Source organism: Rhea americana, unplaced genomic scaffold, assembly GCF_003343005.1.
Source record: "Rhea americana isolate MKP2758 unplaced genomic scaffold, rheAme1 scaffold_139, whole genome shotgun sequence".
Lineage (NCBI taxonomy): Eukaryota > Metazoa > Chordata > Aves > Rheiformes > Rheidae > Rhea > Rhea americana.
In genome coordinates this window covers 1421992-1441167 of record NW_028185472.1, presented here as the reverse complement: position 1 = coordinate 1441167, position 19176 = coordinate 1421992, and the positions used below count along the sequence as shown (strand labels likewise).

General features: G+C 46.8%; 1 protein-coding gene across 10 annotated transcripts in view; it reads right to left on the bottom strand.

Annotated features, from left to right (window-relative positions):
• Window positions 1-19176, bottom strand: part of LOC146599549 (uncharacterized) — a 94887-nt gene that overhangs the window by 9439 nt on the left and 66272 nt on the right. For 9 of the 10 annotated variants that reach the window (XM_085298464.1, XM_085298460.1, XM_085298459.1 and 6 more), the window contains 6 exons: window positions 12648-12755; window positions 7398-7507; window positions 6236-6284; window positions 4488-4608; window positions 3157-3251; window positions 1204-1269 (listed from right to left, as the gene is read on the bottom strand). In XM_085298464.1, the coding sequence (XP_085154590.1) occupies window positions 1204-1269; window positions 3157-3251; window positions 4488-4608; window positions 6236-6284; window positions 7398-7507; window positions 12648-12755 (549 nt within the window). Of the gene's footprint in view, window positions 1-1203; window positions 1270-3156; window positions 3252-4487; window positions 4609-6235; window positions 6285-7397; window positions 7508-7608; window positions 7763-7974; window positions 8435-12647; window positions 12756-19176 lie in introns of those variants that run through there. The other variant, XM_085298469.1, reaches the window with a different exon arrangement.

The window sequence follows — 19176 nt, the reverse complement described above, 5'->3', positions numbered from 1 at the left end:
TAAAACCACTCCTGTTTTCAAGGAGGATGTCAGAACTGCCCAAGTAAATGGCTGTTTAGGTGACAGAACTGAAGGTGCCTAGTGCTCTAGGACCAGAGTGGGGTGGGTGATTTCACTAGCATTAAAAAAMAAACAAACAAACAAACAAAAAAAACCCTACTGTGGGGCCTAACGGTACACAGAAATTTCTTTCTGAGACAAGGCTGAGAAGGACTTAYTTCTGCTGGCTAGATTATCCTGAGCGCCTCTGGAAGAGGTTCTTACTTATGCCCAGACCCATTCTGATCAGCAGGAATGAATCAATACCCAGAATGACAGAGCAGCCCATTTCCCAGGGAGGTCAGTAAAGATTTTAGCGCCTCCGAAAAACAGAAGTTAATCCTGATCCTCCTGTGACATTTAAGTTCAAATTTAGGATGCTATATTTCTCCAGAGTTGGGCACAACTGATCATCACAGCTCATTTACCATAGATTACACAGTTAAAAGGTTTTGCATTTTTAACAGCTTTTGTCCAAGGAACAGAGCTCTGTACCAAGGCAACTGAATTCACTCCCGAAAGGAAGAGCTTATCCTCTGTTTTATAAGAGACAGGGAAGAGACTGTGGACACACAGATGTACTAAACATTACCAAACCCAGATCTTTATTCAAGTGTGTGAGCGCAAGGCTGCCCCTAAAAATAAGGTAGTCTGGGCTCAGCATTGGCAAATTAGCTCTGGACAAATCAGRGTAATTTTCTCATGCTTTCATGTGCCTCTAGTGCACAGCCTGCTCATTTGTGTGCAACTGCTGTAGTGCAATTTGTTCAGGTTTATGCCTCAAGCTCTTCTTCTCTATACTCTGGCTTTCCAGAGCCAGAGTGAGGTTAATTGCCTTTGCAAGTTCATAGCAGTGCCAGTGGCAAGAGAAAAATCTCTCCCAATTTTGAAGCTTATACCTTTGCTCTAAAACCCTCTCCCAGCTATTATTTATAGTGTAGCAGTCAAAGTTTGCTTGTCATCAGCCTTGAGTGACATGCAGTTATTTTTAGCTTCTCCCTTGTTAAATTTTCTGCCTTATGAAAATATGCCTAGTATCTCACCTTATAAATATTAATGTCTTCTTAAAATTAAGATTCTTTCTCAAAATCCACTAATAAAATAACCAGAATTCACTGTGAATACAGGTGGCAGAGTGGAAAATAACCCATGAACAGCACTCACCCTATCAATGAAACACTGGAGGAACCATTTGGTCGTGTAAATCCCTGTAGTCATCTGTTCCTTGTCCTAGGATGAGACAGCAGAGACATGAGTTTTATCAGATGGACTGCTAGGAGCTCAAGCAATTCACAGGGCTTTGGTGGGGGTTGCTTAATTCATTAATGCTAGATTCTGGTTCTGGCTGTGGCTTGTCAGGCTCTTGTTGGCTCTCTGAATCAGTGTCTAATCCCAGCCACAGTCCCTACCTTAAACACCAACACTGAAGTCCCAGTTTGGCCCTTTACCCAAGATACTCAATCGAGCATGATCTTCACTGTGGTCATGGCTGGAGCCAGATTTCAGGCATTCCAGACCTTCAAAAATTAATTTCTGTCAGAAGGTTTTCTGGGGCAATTTCTACTCCAGAAATGTACAAAAACCTTCTAAGAAGCCAAAACCCATGTATTCCTTAGAGATTTATGTTTCTGCTTCCATAGCAATTCCCATTCAAGCCTCTCAGAGCACCAAAAAAATAATTAACCACTAAGGAACCCACAAATAAACCCGCACCTGTCCAGCAAAGCAAATTTTGTTAACACTACATCATTCACACAGTACTCCTGCTAAAAAGCCTAACAATCTGTACCATAGCTTAAGGGAACACTTAAAAACCTCGCTGACATCACCAAGATCTCTCAATTCTGCACCAAGACCTATCATTTCTGCAGGCTGTTTGCTCTCTGAGGTGACATATAAACTGGACATTTACCTAGGCAGATACACAGCAAAGAGGGACCTTTGCCTTCCTGCCAGCTAACAGTTAGCTATAGGCAGCTGCTCATTAGTGGTAAATGCTTGCTAGGATCACGACTGAGAGCACAGTCAACAGGCAGAGTGCAGAGCCAGACACCTTTCCAGCACTCTGTGAGACAGAGTACAGGGAGCACACAACACTCTCAGCGGGAGAAACACAGGTACCGGCACTTACCGACTCCTAGAGTCTCTTAATGAAGGTTCTTTCTTTCTTACTGTCTAGGATTGCAGTTATTCCCATCCTCCTCCCTTTTTTCCCTCCAATGGCTGTAATTAAGTGAAAACTTGCCCTGGCTCTGTTTTACTTACACAGCCAGGACTGGCTCATGCGCAGCACTAAGCGCCGTTTCAGATGATGGCAATATAAGCAGCTTTTCCTGGAGTCGTGCCACGGAGCCCCTTGGGAGCATAAGAAACCTTCAGGAGAGTCTGGCCCTGAATACCAAATGTCTAAAGCAAATGCAAGGGAGGGAGAAGTTTTTTTTTCTTTTTTTAAAAAAAGGGGGGGGGGAGGGGGAGCAGGTGTTGCAAAATAGTTGCCTAGCCGCTAGCTGTTCGCCTGCGGCCGATGTGTCCCACAGCCGCTCCTCCAGACGACAAATGGGCTTGTACCATCTGCTGAGGAGGAGAAAAACAACTGGATGGGSCGAGTCAACTGAACAATATGACACTGCGTCACGTCTTATGCGCCTGCCTCCCTGTTGGCAGGGGTTCTCCTGCCTGTCAAACAGCAGTTCAGGTCCAGGGGGATGTTAAACGCAAACGCAGGACTAGTAATTACTCAGATAAGACTCTAGATATTCCAGCATCACCCTTCAGGTTTCATGGCCAGAGTAATAATATAGCAAGGTCTCACTGCTGAAAGAAAAAGCTCCTTTTGCCTGCAGTCTTCATAAATCTTCCTGCCTGACTTTCCTAAGGAAGCCTTTGGATTTTAGCAGTTCCTACACTAATGTGTGTATCAAGCAATCAAATTATAACCATTCTTCTCAGCAAGATTCACAAGCAAACCACTTACTAAACACTTGCCTCTTTGGGCTGAAGCAGTTGTATGCAATTAGAAATATTTTCAGTTGTGCATAGGCTTGGCAGAACATTACATGAATTGCTTTAACATTAAAATGTGACATTAGCATGCAAAGACTGATAGCAAAGGATTACCATGTGYTTCTTCAGCTTTGGAAACAGTTTGCTTAAAATCTGCTCGTGATGAGCTTGAAATCTCTGCAGCTTTGGGAACCCAGGAATGAAAAAACCTTAACAAGAAAAGGGACAGAAGAAAAAAAATTAGAGAATCTTTGGGAGCAGTCAAAGGGGCAGCTTGATTTTCAAGCAAACTCATCCTCTATATCATCTACTGAAGTCAGCAGGGCTTGCGGGGAAAGGGCACCTTGCATCTTAGGCATCTGCGTGCATCTCTTTCATAGCCTATGTTTTAATCCTTTTATTGGGACTACATCAAACTCCAGCACAAGCCACCCCTTCATACCCAAACTGAAGCATCTAAGGCTGCCCTTGCAGAAGAGGCTAATTTGCACATCCCATCACCTACCTATTTTAGACTAGACCTGGTGCTCACTGGTAAAGACCTCACTGGAACTGAGTCAGGCACTTTCCTTGCCTGGCAATACACCTCTATCTCATATCTCAATGTTTACAAGTTTAGACAGAGTTAAAGATGTTTGCCTCAACATTAGTGCAACACAAGCTTGTGCAGTACCTTGTCACCTAGCAGGAGATGCACCTAATGCGCCTCCCAGATGTATTTTTTGGGAAAGCTTTAGTAAAATCAGGCAGTAGTTCTGTGCCCCGCATGCTCCTTTGGACTATTACATCCCAATATCCCATTATGTCCCCCGAAAAGCAGTGCTTTAGCAGCGAGTATAAAGCAAGATTAGAACTAGAGCAAGGTGTATTAGGGCTCCTTCACAGAGGCCCTAAAGCTAGTAGATCATAAGGCCTCATCCTCCATTTATAGAATAACATGTGTGCATAGATTGCTTTTAACCTCAAATAAGATGAAAGGACCTTTAATGTGATTAAAGTAGAATAATACATCATATATTTTAGKCATACACCTTAATAAACACATTAGGAAATGTAGCTCACAGCATATTTAAAACAGAGCACTACATGGTGCTCTTGGATGTGCTTCTGTTAGACTTCTTAAAAACTCATAACCTTGAGTTAATTGATTGCCAAGGGCAAGACACTTTGGATGGAAGATATCACCTCCATAAGAGTGTTAATTACTAAGCATTAAAGTTCTGCGAAGATAAATCACATTTTTCTCTGATGCACTTGTCGGTCTCCAAGAGGCTCTGTGCTTAGCTTGCTTTGGCATGTAATTAAACCTTACCTGCTTTAAACCAGCATGTAGCAGCCAACAGGGAAAACAAGGCTCTACTGACCAAATAACTAGTAACCTGCAGCCTTCTCTCAGCAACTCTCTGCAGGCAGAACCCTTGTCCTGCCCTGTTCCCAAGCCTTACCATGCATCGCGTGCCTCTGGTTGGTTAGCAGCTGTGCCAGTGCCCAAAATGCATCCTCTTCATTTAAATACATCAGCAGGATGGCCGCAATCTGACTCATCCCTTGACAGTAGCTCACTTCCTGCAAGAACCAAGAGGGGCACATGTGCTCACATGCCGCGTACGCTCTGTGGCGGCCAGCTAGGCTTGTGTGCAGCTGTGGTTTCCTCCGTGCCATGTTTTAAAACCCTCACGATGATGTTGCTTGCAAAAAAGGCACAGGTGGGATGTGCAAAAGATTCAAGGGATGAAACAGCAGGGATCTCCGGGCAATCCGCAGAGTCTGTGCTGCTGCTGCTCAATTGCTAAGCCAGAACTGTCAGAAGCAGCTGAAGCTGCCTGTGCCTCCYTGTCCTCTTTCAAGATCCCTGTTGGTGGTGGTGGTGGTTTGTTTACTATCCTCAAATTTATAGCTCCCTTGAGGTAAATATACTATGTTCTACAGTGCCCCACTTGCAAAGCTTTAAAATCTCTAGGCACCTTTCCATGATGAGTAAAACCATCACATGAACTTCTCCCTCTTTCTCCCAGTCTAAGGAAGGCACCTGACTTCTGCCTACCTCAGTAGGAGCCAAGGTCCTACTTGGGCCTCCGAAAAACCTCCCTTAGTCTGTACCATTGGTTGAACAGCGCCTTCAAAATGCTTATAAAAGACCTTAAAGGTGACAGACCTAGGGGACATGTCACCACACATCTGTGCACAACAGATTGGACATCAAAGGGGTTTCACATCAGGACGTAGCACCCAGATCCATCCAACCTCTCTTTGGACTTTTAGCTGTGACAGTTAAACTGGCAGCTTTGACCTGGCTGCAGACCTCTGCTTTACTTCTTGAAGGTCCCAACACACCCACAAAATCAACCAGGAGGCCTACTGAGCTGCCTGAACTGCAGCGCTGCGTAATTCCTGACCATGAAGATGTGCCTCTGACCCAACCCCACCAGTGTGGCTTGAATCTGGAGGGCGGAGTGAAATTAATGTAAATCTGAGCTGCAAAAAGCCGATTCCTAAGTAGTACCTGCAGCTGTTTCAAGAAAAACTGGATGGGATGATAAACAGCATGTAGTTCTGATGCTATTTTGGATTCCTTTAGCCATGCAAGCAGTGAAATAGTTTAAAAAAAAAAAAAAAAAAAAAAAATCTGGTAAGCCTGTATGGATACAGCAAGCAGAAAGGAAGGCCTTTGTCTCTTTGGCTACCCCTTGTGCAATCTGTGCCTTCTGGGGTAATCATACCCTCCTGGCAGTGTCTGCAGCTAATTTAGACCTATTCTGCCTGTGCCCTTCAGCTAAAAATGACTGTTTCACTGTAACAAATCAGCATTTTCAACGAGGATGCTATTCAATGTATGACAAAAAGTCAAAAATGTGATGTATAGACAAGTTTGACGGGTCTCTGACTAGGAGGCTAGTCTTGCAGGGAAGTCAAAGAGCAAATTCTTGTCCTGTGCTGACACTCATCCAAATCAAATCTGCAAGGTGTCATTTACCAGTGGGAGAAATGAAGATGGGAATGAAACAACAGCGTGAAGAATTCAGCACTTATTCTGCCTGCAAGTATATGCTATCGCAGCTCTCTGTACAAACACACATTAGGAGTTAAACTGAAATTTCCATTGCTTCCACGAGGAAGATAAATGTTGACTGCAGGTTAATTACATACATCAGCGCTGTACTACTCACTTTAATTGGACTAACTTACTACTTACGGTGTTATAAACCGAGTATGCTGACAGCACGTGGAACAGCGCCTGCTGCCTAGGGAGAAAGAAGAACATGAAAACACCTAAGTGAGGAGTCCTAGGCTTTGTGTGTACACAAACACACATACGCATAAAGAGCAAAGGCTTTAAAAATAACCAAACTTAAGTCTTTTACAAGTTCCCCATGCAGGGAACATTGCTCAAAGAATTACACAGCATTGCGGCAAGCACCTCTACAGGCAAGTGGGATGGGGTTGCTTCCTTCAATGGAAATGCACCAGGGGCTCCACACAGCAGGGCTGAACTAGGCTGCTGCATCACCAGATCAGCCAGGAGGGAGATGTGGACATACCCACATGTGCAAGCACCCACATGTACAGTTTTCAATGCACCTGCTCTTCAGGTTTGACTTGGTGAGTTTTTTATTGTTTTTTATAGACTTGCAGCATCCCTGACATCATGTGTTATAAACCCCAGGGGTAAAATTTTGTCATCATTATTTATTACATTTCTCCTTTCTCTCTTCTATCCTTGCTAAAGGAGTCATGATCACATATATAAATAAGCAGCACAGATTTCCTTGCATGGCTTGTTTCTGTGTGGGCATCAGTCCTAACGGTCTAGGACAGCCATGCTGTGGCTCACCCAAGTGACAAAGCCATTTTTCCCAAACTTCTTCAAACTCATCCATTTTCGAGGCCATGTAGACTGCAACTTGCCCAGGTCTGCATGGCCCTGCCCAAGGTCCCTGCCTTCCCAAACTAAGCCTTCTGCAGCTCCGAGTTTAACACCCACCCACGCACTCCAGGGACCAGGTGCCATGGTAGGGTAGTGCCTGGCTCAAGAAGAAGGGCTGGTCCAGTTTGGACCTGTCCAAAGAGGGAGTCAACAGCTAAATCTCAAATCTGTGAAATCAGTAACCTCTGTTCAGACTCCTATTCCTGGCTCATGACACCAGCCCAAGCCAGCTTGTGCCCGTGATTTGGAGACCAGGCCCAGGGGTGGCTCTGCTTCCCCGTGACCAGGCCTTGCCTGAGCTAGGCAGCAGGAGGCCGTCCTGCTCAGACAGCTTGTACTAAACTGGTTCACACATGATTGCCAGTCAGAGGGTACACAGCCCAAATACCCCCACTCAGCAACCRTGTGAAGTCTTGCACGCCACACTCACTTCACTCCATAGCGATCCCGAAACATGATATGGTTTCGAAAGGTGCGATTAACATCCAAATCTATCTGCTTGATTTCCGACGAAAAGCTCTTTGCTTGTTCCTTCATTTTCTGGATAGGAAAGAGGGGTAGACAAAAGGGAAAGGTCAGACATTCTCCAAGGCTCTGTCTCTGGCCATACAGCCCACTCAGGAGAAGACACCCCTTCTTACACAAGGCCCTTTTCAGCCTGCCTGTAGCTGCTGCATGTGACTTTTGCAGAGCTATCACAGAAATTCAGATGCTGCCGCTTTGCAGAGAGCGGACCGCAGCCTGGAGATGACCTGCCTCCCCCTCGGCCGTTCTGCTCCGTTTGTCTGAGGCCAACTGAAATGGGAGAGGCTGAGGTTTTAACCAGGCTTGGTATTTCCAGAGCTGCAGAACAAGTAAAAGCAAGGAAACACGAGCCAGACAGCCCAGCAGCCACTGGCAAAACACAGCCTCTGCCAGCAAGCTCAGAGCACTGACGTGGATGCCGCTTCACCGGACAGCCCAGGTACCTCACAGGGAACGGTGACCAAAGCTAACCCCCAGCTCACCTTTCTACAAGGACAGACCGCAAACATCTTGGTAGCGCATACATCTACACAGTGGGTCCGGGACAAATATATCCTCAGGTCCACTGAATAAATGCCATGCATGCAGGGCCTGCATGATGTGCTCTTTTACAGTCTGCCTTGTCACCAAGGTATCTCCAAAATGAAGACTGTAGCACTTATCACCAAAGTCAGTAAYGAGTGTGCTGAAATAAAAACACACCACCACCAAACCAGCATTCACTCATCTTAATGTGCAGGTGTACGCTTGGACGAGGTCTGGCACTCTCACTGCTTCTTCCCCTGGAGCRGAGAATCGTCTTAGGTTTAGAAAGTTTCCCCTGATTCCTGGAAAAATGATTCTGGGCCATTCACTAGGACTGGTGCAAATTTTAAGGAACTGATTAAGAATACAGAATAGAAACTAAACTCYAAAACATCCCCATACTCCCCCCATGCTGGCTAATCATTCAAGGCAGTGTCATGCAGATTAAGAAGTCCACTACATTGAAAAGAAATCTATTGCCAGAGCCAACCCCACCTCACTCAACTACGCTCCCACTGCTCAGAGTCCCAAACCCTGAACAAGCTCCCTAGACGAATCCTACTGCAGCCCCCTCTGTAACTTTTGGTGTAGCCCTGCGCATGCAAGCAAGGACCATGATGCCATAGCTCAACATCTYGTCTTACTCGCAGCTTTCACATATCACTGGCAATCATGTAATTGCCCCCTTTAAAATCCCCAGGCTTAACTGCATTAATGAGATTCGTTCTAGAGCAGCCATTGTCAGTCTGATATGAGGTGTCTCCAGGTTGCTGTTTACATCCCAAAGTGGCCACGTCTGCTCTGGGGAACATCAGACATCAGTAACACCTGGRTGTGTTTTCCAGCCCCACCTGGCCTGCAGCACAACTCCAGCAACACTGAAGCTGAGCAGCGTGGCAGGTTGCTCCTGCACACTCCACACTCGGGGGCAGGAGCAGCATTCTTCAGGAGTACTGAGTCAGACTTTGAAGACAACTGTGGAGGAGCGACAGTGCAGAGCTTATTTTAGCAGGAAAGGCTAAAAAAAGACAGTAGCGGAATRGAGATCTGATAAACAGTATCATTTCCCTGCTTTAAATCCTGTGCGTTCTGCATCCCATGACTTGTCTTTTATAAAGGAGGCAGTCTACCTGACACAACACCGCTATTCATACACACCAGGTCATTTCAGTTCAAATTTCCCTGCTAGAGACCCCCCCCCCACCAGGGCATAACAGAAATCTTGCCCAAAGCCTATAAAAAACCAACAGTACTGTGGTATGCTCTGACTTCTTCAGCCTTTCTCAATGAGCCTGGCTTGAAAACGCACCCTGTGCGCTGCATCTACCTGGGAAAGCCAGTGGGGCCCACAGGCCACCGCATGGCTTCTCAGGGCCATCCATGGGTTAGGGAACGACGTGCGCTTTGCGAGCAGAGCTTTTTGGGTACAGAACCAGGCATGCCAAACCCAGCTGCACCACGAGTTGCTGCATGGTGAGGATGCAGCCAAAGGCAGACAAAATAAAAAACATCACTGCATCTGCGGAGCAGGTACCTTGTGCAGCAGCTTGCGGCCTCTCTGCACCCAGGAGGCTTTATTAATTCTGCAGCCTGTAAACAACAAGCCCAGCATTGCTTTTCTTTTTTCCATATTTAAGTAACCCGGGGGCTCCTGCAGCTGCTCTGCTGAGCTCATTAGTGCTGCCAGCTCAGATCGCAGAAGAGAGGCTGGAAAGCTGGAGGTCCCACGYGAGAGACCTCTCACAAAGCAGCAGATAAAAGCCAAGAAGCCTCCATCCTGCCCCACAGCAAACGGCTCTTCTACCTTCTGTTTTGACTCTCCTCAAACTCTTTCAGTTTTGGCTCAAAAAAGAAACCCCAGGAAGGAAAACAGCTGTCAGCAAAGCAAAGGGCATAGCTCCCGCAGCATCACACCCGCAGCGAAACCGAGCTGGAAAGTCCCCTGACCACAGGAACGCAGCGCAATGCGGCCAGCCTCCAAGGTGCTGCAACAGCAGGGACAACCGAGCTGCCACCCCCAGAGGAAAACGTGGGCAAAAATAAAAAAGGGAAACAGCCGGAGCAGACCTAACTGAACCGCTCCAGAGGAGATGCAGACGCGGCAGCCCTGTGGCCAGAGCAAGCGCAGAGGGGGCTAGCACGCTCGAAGCGTCTYTGCAGCGGGAACTGCGAGCAGAGAGAACGAGCGGCTGTTTCGGCGGCCTGAAGGGACACACTCAGCCCCGGGGACCCTCCTGGGCAGCAGCACGCACCAGAGCCCACGGCTCATAGCAGGTGGGTGCTCACACTGGCAGACAGGGCGCAATCTCCAGGCAGAGGATCGCTGAAGGCCCACACAGAAGTTTTTCGKTTTTTTTTTCCAGCTTGTACTCTGGTTTCTGCCCCAGGGGAAGACAGGCCAGCTTTGGGGCTGGCTCCGGCAGGACAAGGGGCTGAAACAGCCCTCTCCTTCCATCCTGAAAAGAAAATCTCTCTTCCAAGACAGGGCTCTGACCTGTCTCTGGAGCAACTGAAAGGGAGAGCTAATTGCTGGCAGCAGGTGGCACCAAAGAGGAGAAGGATTAAGCAGAGCTTTCAGGGATCTGAGTCCAAAGCCCATCAAGCCTGAAGCTCCTGTTTATTGCAGATCTCTCCGGAGCTCAGATAAACTGCCTGTGACTTTCTGTTATCCAGACTGCTTCCCTGCCTGCCCAGCACAGCCTCTCAGGAGGGAGCGGGACCAAAACCTGCCCACTGGGAAAGCTTCGTAAGCCCTGCTCATTAGCACGATTTCACCCCAGAGTCCCCCAAATCCTCTCACACGACTATCAGCAGCATTTCTCCACTAACATCTAYGCTTGACTAACTTTAAGAAGCGTTAGTGTTATCTTGCTTAATAGGGCAAGATTTCAGAAATGCCAGGCAACTACTAGGCTCTGCTGTGGCAGCCCGCTGCGTGGTACTCGCAMCCAAAAGCTCAGGATTGCCCTGCACCCCGCAAAAGCCTTTTCTCTTGCAGATTGTCCCCTGCCCCATATGCTGGCATCACACACCCGCTGGCTGGAGGCAAAGAGCAGGCAGCAAGAGGGGACACACTGCCCAGCACGCTCCAGGCACCCCGCTTCTCTGGGGCTGGCRGAGCAAGCGGCACGCATCCCTCTCAGTCCCCCTTCGCCAGCAGCGCTCCATCGTCTCCAGAAACGCTACCAACCAGCTGTCTGAAACGCAGCTGGCGGAGAAGCAGGAAAGACGCAGGCGCCACACAGCTGCGCCAGGCGAAGGGACGCGTGCCGGGTCCACGGAGAACCTGCGCCCACTTGCTCTCATGCCCGCCTTACGCGCGGATTGCGGGCTTTGCCGAACAGCTTTCTGGTTTGTTGCGTGTTTGCACAGACCTTGTAACAAATTGTGTTCTTGGTCCGTGACAAAGGCTACACGAATGCAAGCTATCCATTAAAGAAGTCAGGAAAAGAAGTTAAGCTCTCAACCAGATGGATACACAAGCTGCATATGAAAAAATAGTGTAAAACAGGCAAAGCAGTTGAAGCAATTGCCTCAGTTATGATAAAATACAACAACTCCCATCCTCTGAACTCTTGTTAAATGCATATTGCATTAWTTTTTTTATTTCACACCAAGGAATCCTCAAAAACACTTGCAGTGTAAAATGCTCTAATAAGAAGCAATGGAAGTCAGACTTTGCTTCTATCCGCAGAGAAAAACACACACATTGAATAAGACTTTTAAGACAACATTCCTGTAAAAAGATTAAGAACTTACTTRAAGACAAAAGGAAAAAAATAAATGCCAGCCATTTCAAGCCAASCTTTCAACATTGCCAGCACAGTCAACTTCCAACTATACACCTAAGTTGTAAATCAGGATGCTCCATAATCAGAAATCCCTCCATGAGTTTTCAGAAACCCACTCTCCATTCAGCCTTTAACTGGATTTCTTGGCTAAAGTCCCTGGTTTTGCTCGTTTAAATCTTTTGATTTTTCTGCACATTTCAAAACATCACAARGGAAGTTTTAAGCCACAAGTAGAGCTTTAAGGTACTTGCTTTTAGTGAAATGCTTAGTACCCACCTGCTTTAAGGTACCTTACCTCTGGTACTCAAAATCACCTAGGCAGCTCTGAAAATAGCAGCCAGTACTTCTACAGCTAAACTTTTTCTTTCTCTTTCTGAAGGTGCAGCAACACCTAAGACATCTTTGCTAGCAACTTTCAGTAGAATAAATGGAATTAGTGGATTGGGGAAAGCAGGTGGCCACCAAACCCCAGCCTAGTATATGCATGGATAAAGACTATCTCCTTTTCACTTTCAGTCTTCACTAATTTGAAAGCCTTTCRTTCTCCAAGGTCACAGCAGTTCACGGCAGGCATTCAGCCCTGCCAGCAGCAAACATACAAGTCTCAGCGCACTGCTACTTAGTGGGAGAGGGTGTGGAGGCAAGGATGTTCTCCTCCTCCAAAAGCTCCCCCATAGGAAATCCCATTTCGTTCCTGCCTACCAGCAACTTCCCCTTCTGAAAGCTCGGATGCAACAATAGAAACKTCGGTGTCCGTCTCGGGTCTGACGCACCTCCGTGAGGCAAAATCCCACCCACCCAGCCAGGGGCTGCTCTCCTCGGTTGAAMAGCCCTCATACCTCGTACTTCCCTTCATTCTCTTTCTTCATCTTCTCGACGTCCAGTAGGAGTGACCAGACCTGGCCTCGCACCTGGAGAGGGATCCCCTTGTACACTCGCCGATACATCTGTAAGGAGAAAGACTCACAGCGTCAGCACAACCCAGTCTCCCAGAGGGGTGCGTTTTAAGCTGTACATGAACCTTTACGCTGGGAAAGCATCTGGCATGCTTTACAGTAGCAATGCTCCTTGTACACTAGCCTGCTCTGGTCTCCTCTCCGTCTCCTAGGGTCRGACACAGGCTTCTCAGCTTCACAACCCTTGTCTGATCCAGCATAGCCATTCCTACAAGGATGCTCAGGGACTGGGAGAAAAACATATTTCTTCTTGGAAAGGAAAGCTCTTCTCATGAGGGTCATCAGAATATGTCCACAGCAGCTCCTGAAGAGAGACTCACRTGGCTTGGTAAGTGGCAAGGGGCAATGTGGGCTACGCCAAGAGCTCTTCCCCTGAATGAAGTAACAGCCTCTGTAGTGCTCCCTAAGCAAAGGGGGGGATGAGGGAAAAAACGTGCAAACGTCTCCCCTCCTACCTCCATGTGTTCACTTTATGCATTTTGCAGATGCATCCTTTTTTTCCTTGTCATAAGCCCCCCCCCCCCCAAAGAGACCATTAAATTTCGATGGGAAATAAAAAAAAGCGGCTTTTGTTTCACCCCTGACTTCTCCCATTCAAAGAAAGAACTTCAAAAAAAAAAAAAARGGTCTTATTTCTGAATATTTTCCACTCATTCGTTCATCCCACCCTTGAAATGCTTGCAGCTGCACTATAAAACCCAACTGTAGCATTCCTCAAGGCTCCCAAGGTCCCCAGAGCAAGGGCACAGATTTGCTGCTTACTGCCCAAACTCTAGTTGCACCAGCTGGGGGATTTCTGTTACAGAGCAGAGCACCACACAGAGGTTCCCTTGGGACTAGGCACCTGCTCACACGCAGAGCAGCAGCAGGGCGTAAGGGTGCTGGCTCCTGGCAACAGCCTCTTGCTCTGCACCAGGGTAAGGAGGTCTGCGCCCGGCCACGCAGAACAGCRCAGGTGCACACCACACCAGGAATCAACTGCAGCTACTCATGGCATCTGTTAGAAGTACAGCCAACCTCCTTAAAAGTCCCCCTCTCTTTCTGTAGCGGGTTCTGCTTCACACATCTAAGGCAAGATAAGGGCTGCAATTCAAGGGGAAGCACTAAGGTGCACAGCATTAGCAAAAGGTTTTCTACACACTGGCAGATTTGATGCGGTCCTGCAGCATCTCATTCACATCTCCTACACGGAGCAGAGCGTTTGCTACTTTCACCTTCCCTTCCTGGCATACATCTCATARTCAGTATTCTCATTCCTGGCTTGAATTTTAAACTCTCATCTGTATGCAAAGCTAAAAGGAATGTAAATGAGGCACTGCATTTCATGCTGCGACGTAGTTCACACATTGCACTGTGCTCTTCAGGGTGACTCTGCAAGATGTAGTTAGYACAACTGAGCTGAGAGTCTCCCATACTATGAACTTATGCTCTTCCCATTCCTGGTTTCATTACTGTCCGCAGCACTAGGCTCATTGAGCCAGTAGGGGCTGTACACAGCAAAGACAGCTCTTGCYCCCAAAGCTAGTGGAAGACAAGATAGAAGGTAGGGTTCAAGCAGACAGGCTAGTAGACTGCAAAGAAACAACAATGTTATCTTGGTCAAAATAAATAATTAYACATATAATATATAATAAATGCAAAGACCACCATATAGTAGTAGTAGAAGTGAGGGCTGTGTAAACTAGATGTGATGTTAGAAAATTTGTCCATTCAGTTACAGTAAATATTTCAGTATTTCTTCTGATACAGATGCCCTACAAGTACAACAAGTGATTAATGTTTTAAAATCCAGTCTAAGCACTTGCAAAATGCTTTGCTCTGCCCTGGAGTCAGCTGCTGCCCATACTCATGACCACTGGATGGCTCACCACTGCATTCAGTCTCAGTAGTTTTGAGAAGCCAATACGTGGAGAACTACCCTCTCAAACCACCCTTTGCAAGACCACGCTTTTCTCCTGTGAATACTCAACAAGAACCATACACGACATCAAGGTGAATATGTAGTTGGGCAGGGTCAGCAGCCTCTGTGATAGTGTCCCTTATCTTAAACAAGACATCGCTTGATACATAGTCTGTCCTCATACATCAAATTGCGCTGCTTCCACTCATTGTCTTGGGCAAGGCTCATGAGAGAGGTGTTTCTTGTGGGCAGCTGGAAAAACCTTCATCCCAGCCACTGCAAATGCAGGCACCCAGCTTCTGGACCAACCACTTTCAGAAGATGAGTAGAGATTCCTGTTCCCCTTTTGGGCTGAATTACCCAAGAAAAGTCAACTTAAATCARCAAAGAAGTAGTGTCATGTGTCAGGAGAAGGGATACAGCACAACCAGATTTTGCMCAAGTCATACTGATACGGAGCCAAGGAAAGCCTGCCTTCAGCAGGCATCTGGGATGTAGCAAAACAAAGGCTGAGGAGAGATCGAGAAACTGAAGGATGTCTCAATTCAGTTAAAATTACTTCATGATGCATTTATTTCCAAAGCATTATAAGAGACTGACTGACAGTTACCAAGGTAGAACAAGATGCTCAAATCTGTGGGAAGAAAATCATTTTGTTTTGAATTCTTGAGCTGTTATTGTTGTACTTTAAAGAATACAATTCTCACTAGCATATAGTAAGCTTCTCTGATGATCTTCTCCATCTGGGAGTGCAAAGAGTTACAAAACATGCCGAGACTGAACCGAACTAAAAAGCCTCTCTGTTATTTATCTCAGGGCTTTCCTCCTCCTACCGCCTCCAGGAGTGAAAGYGATAAAACCTCTGAGCTGTATGAGTCGAGAGTAAAAATGAGCAATTTTCCTTCAGTGTGAAACCTGAAGGAAAACAGGGAAGTTATCATTAAAAGCAGCAATTATGGTGGGATGAAAAGACTGCAGGAAGGCAGCAGGTGAGTACTTCAACTCTGAGCAGTTACCTGCTTTGTGTGAAAGATGAATAAAACTCAGTCATGATATTTTGTCTCTAAAAACAGTTGAACACTTAAATCTCAGGATAGAGCTCCTAAATCTCTCCTGCTCCCTGCCCCCAGCAGACTGATGGCAAAGTCAAAGGAGGGGAGGAAGAGCAAATAGCACCCCATTTCACAGACAGAAACTGAGAGGCCAGAAGTTGAAGCAACGGCCTAAGATGCTGCACAGAAAGGCCATGCATGTCAGAGCCAAAAACTAAACTTACAGCATTTAGAAACTGGTCTAGGTTTGGCCACAGGATCATCTTTCTATCCTAGGCTTTAACATATATAGCTCACAGCTGAGATGGGTCATCATCCCATTTCCATTTGTCCCTTCACCATGTATTTTACTATTTTTAAGAGCTGGGAGGGGGGAAGGCTATCCAAACACAGACTGAAGCTTCATCTTCTCGCTTGTATTTGAGATTTCCTCTGAAAAGCACTCAACCAAGTGCTCCAGATCTTCCCATTACCACCCTGAGAGAACTTGCTCGGCTTCCTTTTTGTGCCCAAAAGCTAGATGATTGGTAATGTGACAGTCCAAAGCAAAGTCCAGGCTTTCAAATGCTACGTGCATTTCCTTCAATTCTTGCAGCTGAAGCCTCAGCTGTGCTGGTTCCAGCGCAGGCAGGTTAGCAGGGGCTTGTGCAGCAGGGTAGGGGCAAATAAGCCCTACAGCTGCTGTGTCATGGGCAGACATTTATGGTTACCACAGGCAACATATGGGAGAGGAAAATGCTACCTGATTTTCCTTACTCCAGTGTCATTAGAGAGGAAGCCAGGGAAAGTCCTGGCAAGGAAACCCTACAGTGTGATGAGGGCAAGCCGAGAAGTGCATCCTAACTTCCCTCTACTGCCAGAGAATGCAAAGCTGGAAAGAAAAAGAAAAAGGCAACAACTCTCATGAGACYCTGAGCCCAGAGCAGTTGAAGGGACAAGAAAATCTTCATTTTTTGCCAACATGTCTCTGTGGTCGCCAGTGCGTTCTTGGACAAGCAGCTCTTAGATCAGATCCATGGTCTTCTGTTTCATGAGTCACAAGCTGGGAGCTTCCCCACAAACACTGCAGCAKGGCCTTCCTGCAAACAGCAGTGAAGCGAGACATGAAGTCACCCTACCCTGTCATCATGAGGTGACAGATGGGTYAAGACCTTGCCTGTACAGACAGGAAGGAGTCAAGTTCTCTGCTCCACAAGCACTTGTGAGCACACTGCAGTTTGGAGGATTTGTCATAGGCATAAGCTGCAGAGAGCCCAGTACTTGTGTGCTGAGACTCAGTCCCCACCTCTCCAAACTCCTCAAATGACTTCCATCATCCTGGGGGAAAGATCCCACAGAAAAAAACACTGGATGTGGCACAATACTGCAAAAGCAGTGGCCACATAAGAGATGCAGTTTCATCCTAAACCGCTTTGCCAGCATGTGCTGGACRAGGCAAGCAGCACACCAGTGACCTTTAGTTGAGACCAGGCTGTCCCGACACATAAAAAGAGGCTTTGCCCAAAATCCAGACATCTTTGGTCAAAGACATCCCTCTCCAAAGGATCGATCCCACATCACCAGTGGCAAAAGCAGCCTGTGAACAGTGCAGAGGTCACACCCTACCCCTAGCTCTTAACCCCCCGAGACTAATATTTCTTCTGAGTCAATTTATTCCAGGGCTACGATGAATGACTTACACTGCTGTTGGAGAGCACCCAGCACACTCTTTTCTTCCCCCAAAAGCTGAACTGTCTTAACTGTGCATATTCTTACAAAGCCCCAACAGGGCACTTCCTAGACTCCCCAAGTAGAGTCACGCACTCAGGTTTAAAACAGCAGTGAAGGTCACTGCCAGGTCCTTACAGTGCCGCACCCTTAGACAGACAACCTCCTTGCTAGCACAACCTTTCTCCACAGGCTTGGCACGTGCCAGCTCTAGAGCCATGCAGTCCTTATGTGGATTTGTTTACTTTGGTATCTTTTCCCTCGTGGAAGCAAGCAAGCCGGTACATACAGCCAGGAAAAAGGCACCATTACGTAAGTCTAATCACACTTATGCTAGAAATTGTATGGGTGTTACTTGTCATTTGTTTCTACCAAAATTAAATTATATTGCTGCAAAATATGTCTAGAACAGATACAGAGACAGATCTAACGTGGTGATGAGTACGAGGAGCCCCAGGGCATTGCTTTAATTAAAACAACCTTATTTGTTGCTCATACCGAAACTGGTTATGTCAGGAATGATTTTAAGTGTAGCCAGGCCATCCTGGACAAGAGAATTTAAGAGGCAATCCTCCAAGGTTTTTTCCTGCCTTATTTCAGATAATCTGTGATGGCTGCAAAACACAGGGAGTGACCAGCAGTACATACAGATGCACATTTTAAGTATTGCACTGCTCAGTTAGGGAATGTTAAGCAAAAACCAATGCACAGGGGCRCACAGGGGCAGCCAGCAGCCACAGGCAAAGTCTGTCACCTCCAAGGCAGCAACAACCAGACTGGGTGCAAACCATTTTTCAGATCCTGYGAGCAATTTCYATGCAAAAAAAMCAAATAAACAAAAAAACTGTCTGTAGCTGAGAGACATGAGACGGCTTGGGAGGGAGAGCTCCTGGGGTGGCTACGAGGCAGCACAGAGCAGCAAGGTCAAGTACAGAAAAGTGGGAGGAAGGAAGAGTTCAAACTGCCACTGCCCTGCTCCTCCCCAGCTGAGACATGACCCAGTTTCACCCCATTCAAAAGGGGCAAAACTGCCTGGACTCAGCAGTTGACACAGCAAGATTTTCTTTTYCCCCTGTAATAAACTAGTCTAGCAAAATGAACAAAGAGAAGGCTCCTGTTTTCAGTAAGAATTTAAGTAGGCATCCTAGTCTTTATTCAAATTATATACAGCCAGTGTTTTGCGAGACTCAGGGTTTTGGCACATCAGTGAAGTGTTAGAAATGAACCTGAAGAGAAAGTGCAACGCAAACRATGGTCTGCTGCTCAGGGAGGGAACAAAAACAACCAACTGTGTTTTATAAAGTCAGATACGACAGCCTGTTATATTTAACTAAAAAAGTAACTATCTGAAGGCATTCCTACATTCCCAACATAAGGGTTTCTAAACTCCCTGTCTGAACGTATCCAGCCTTCACCTCGTGACACAGGGAAACTTGGTGCAACGCTTGTGAAACATGAAAGCCTAGGGCTACACAGCTCTAGGAGCTCAGCACCTTTCATTCAAAACAGCAATGCAGACATCGTGGTGGCATGTGGAAGGTGGCTCCTGGGACAAATAACACTGCAGTTGAAGGACCTAACMTGACTTTTTTTTTTGAAAGCAAAGTTGAGCTTCTTAGCTTTGCATTTAAYACCATGCTGTGCGACAGCCCAGCTGCTCCGACGTGCAACGCGATCGCTAACAGAAGCGACACAGGCCTCCCTGTGCACACTTCCATTGGCATAAGCCACCAGGCTGTCCAGGCTGAATGGG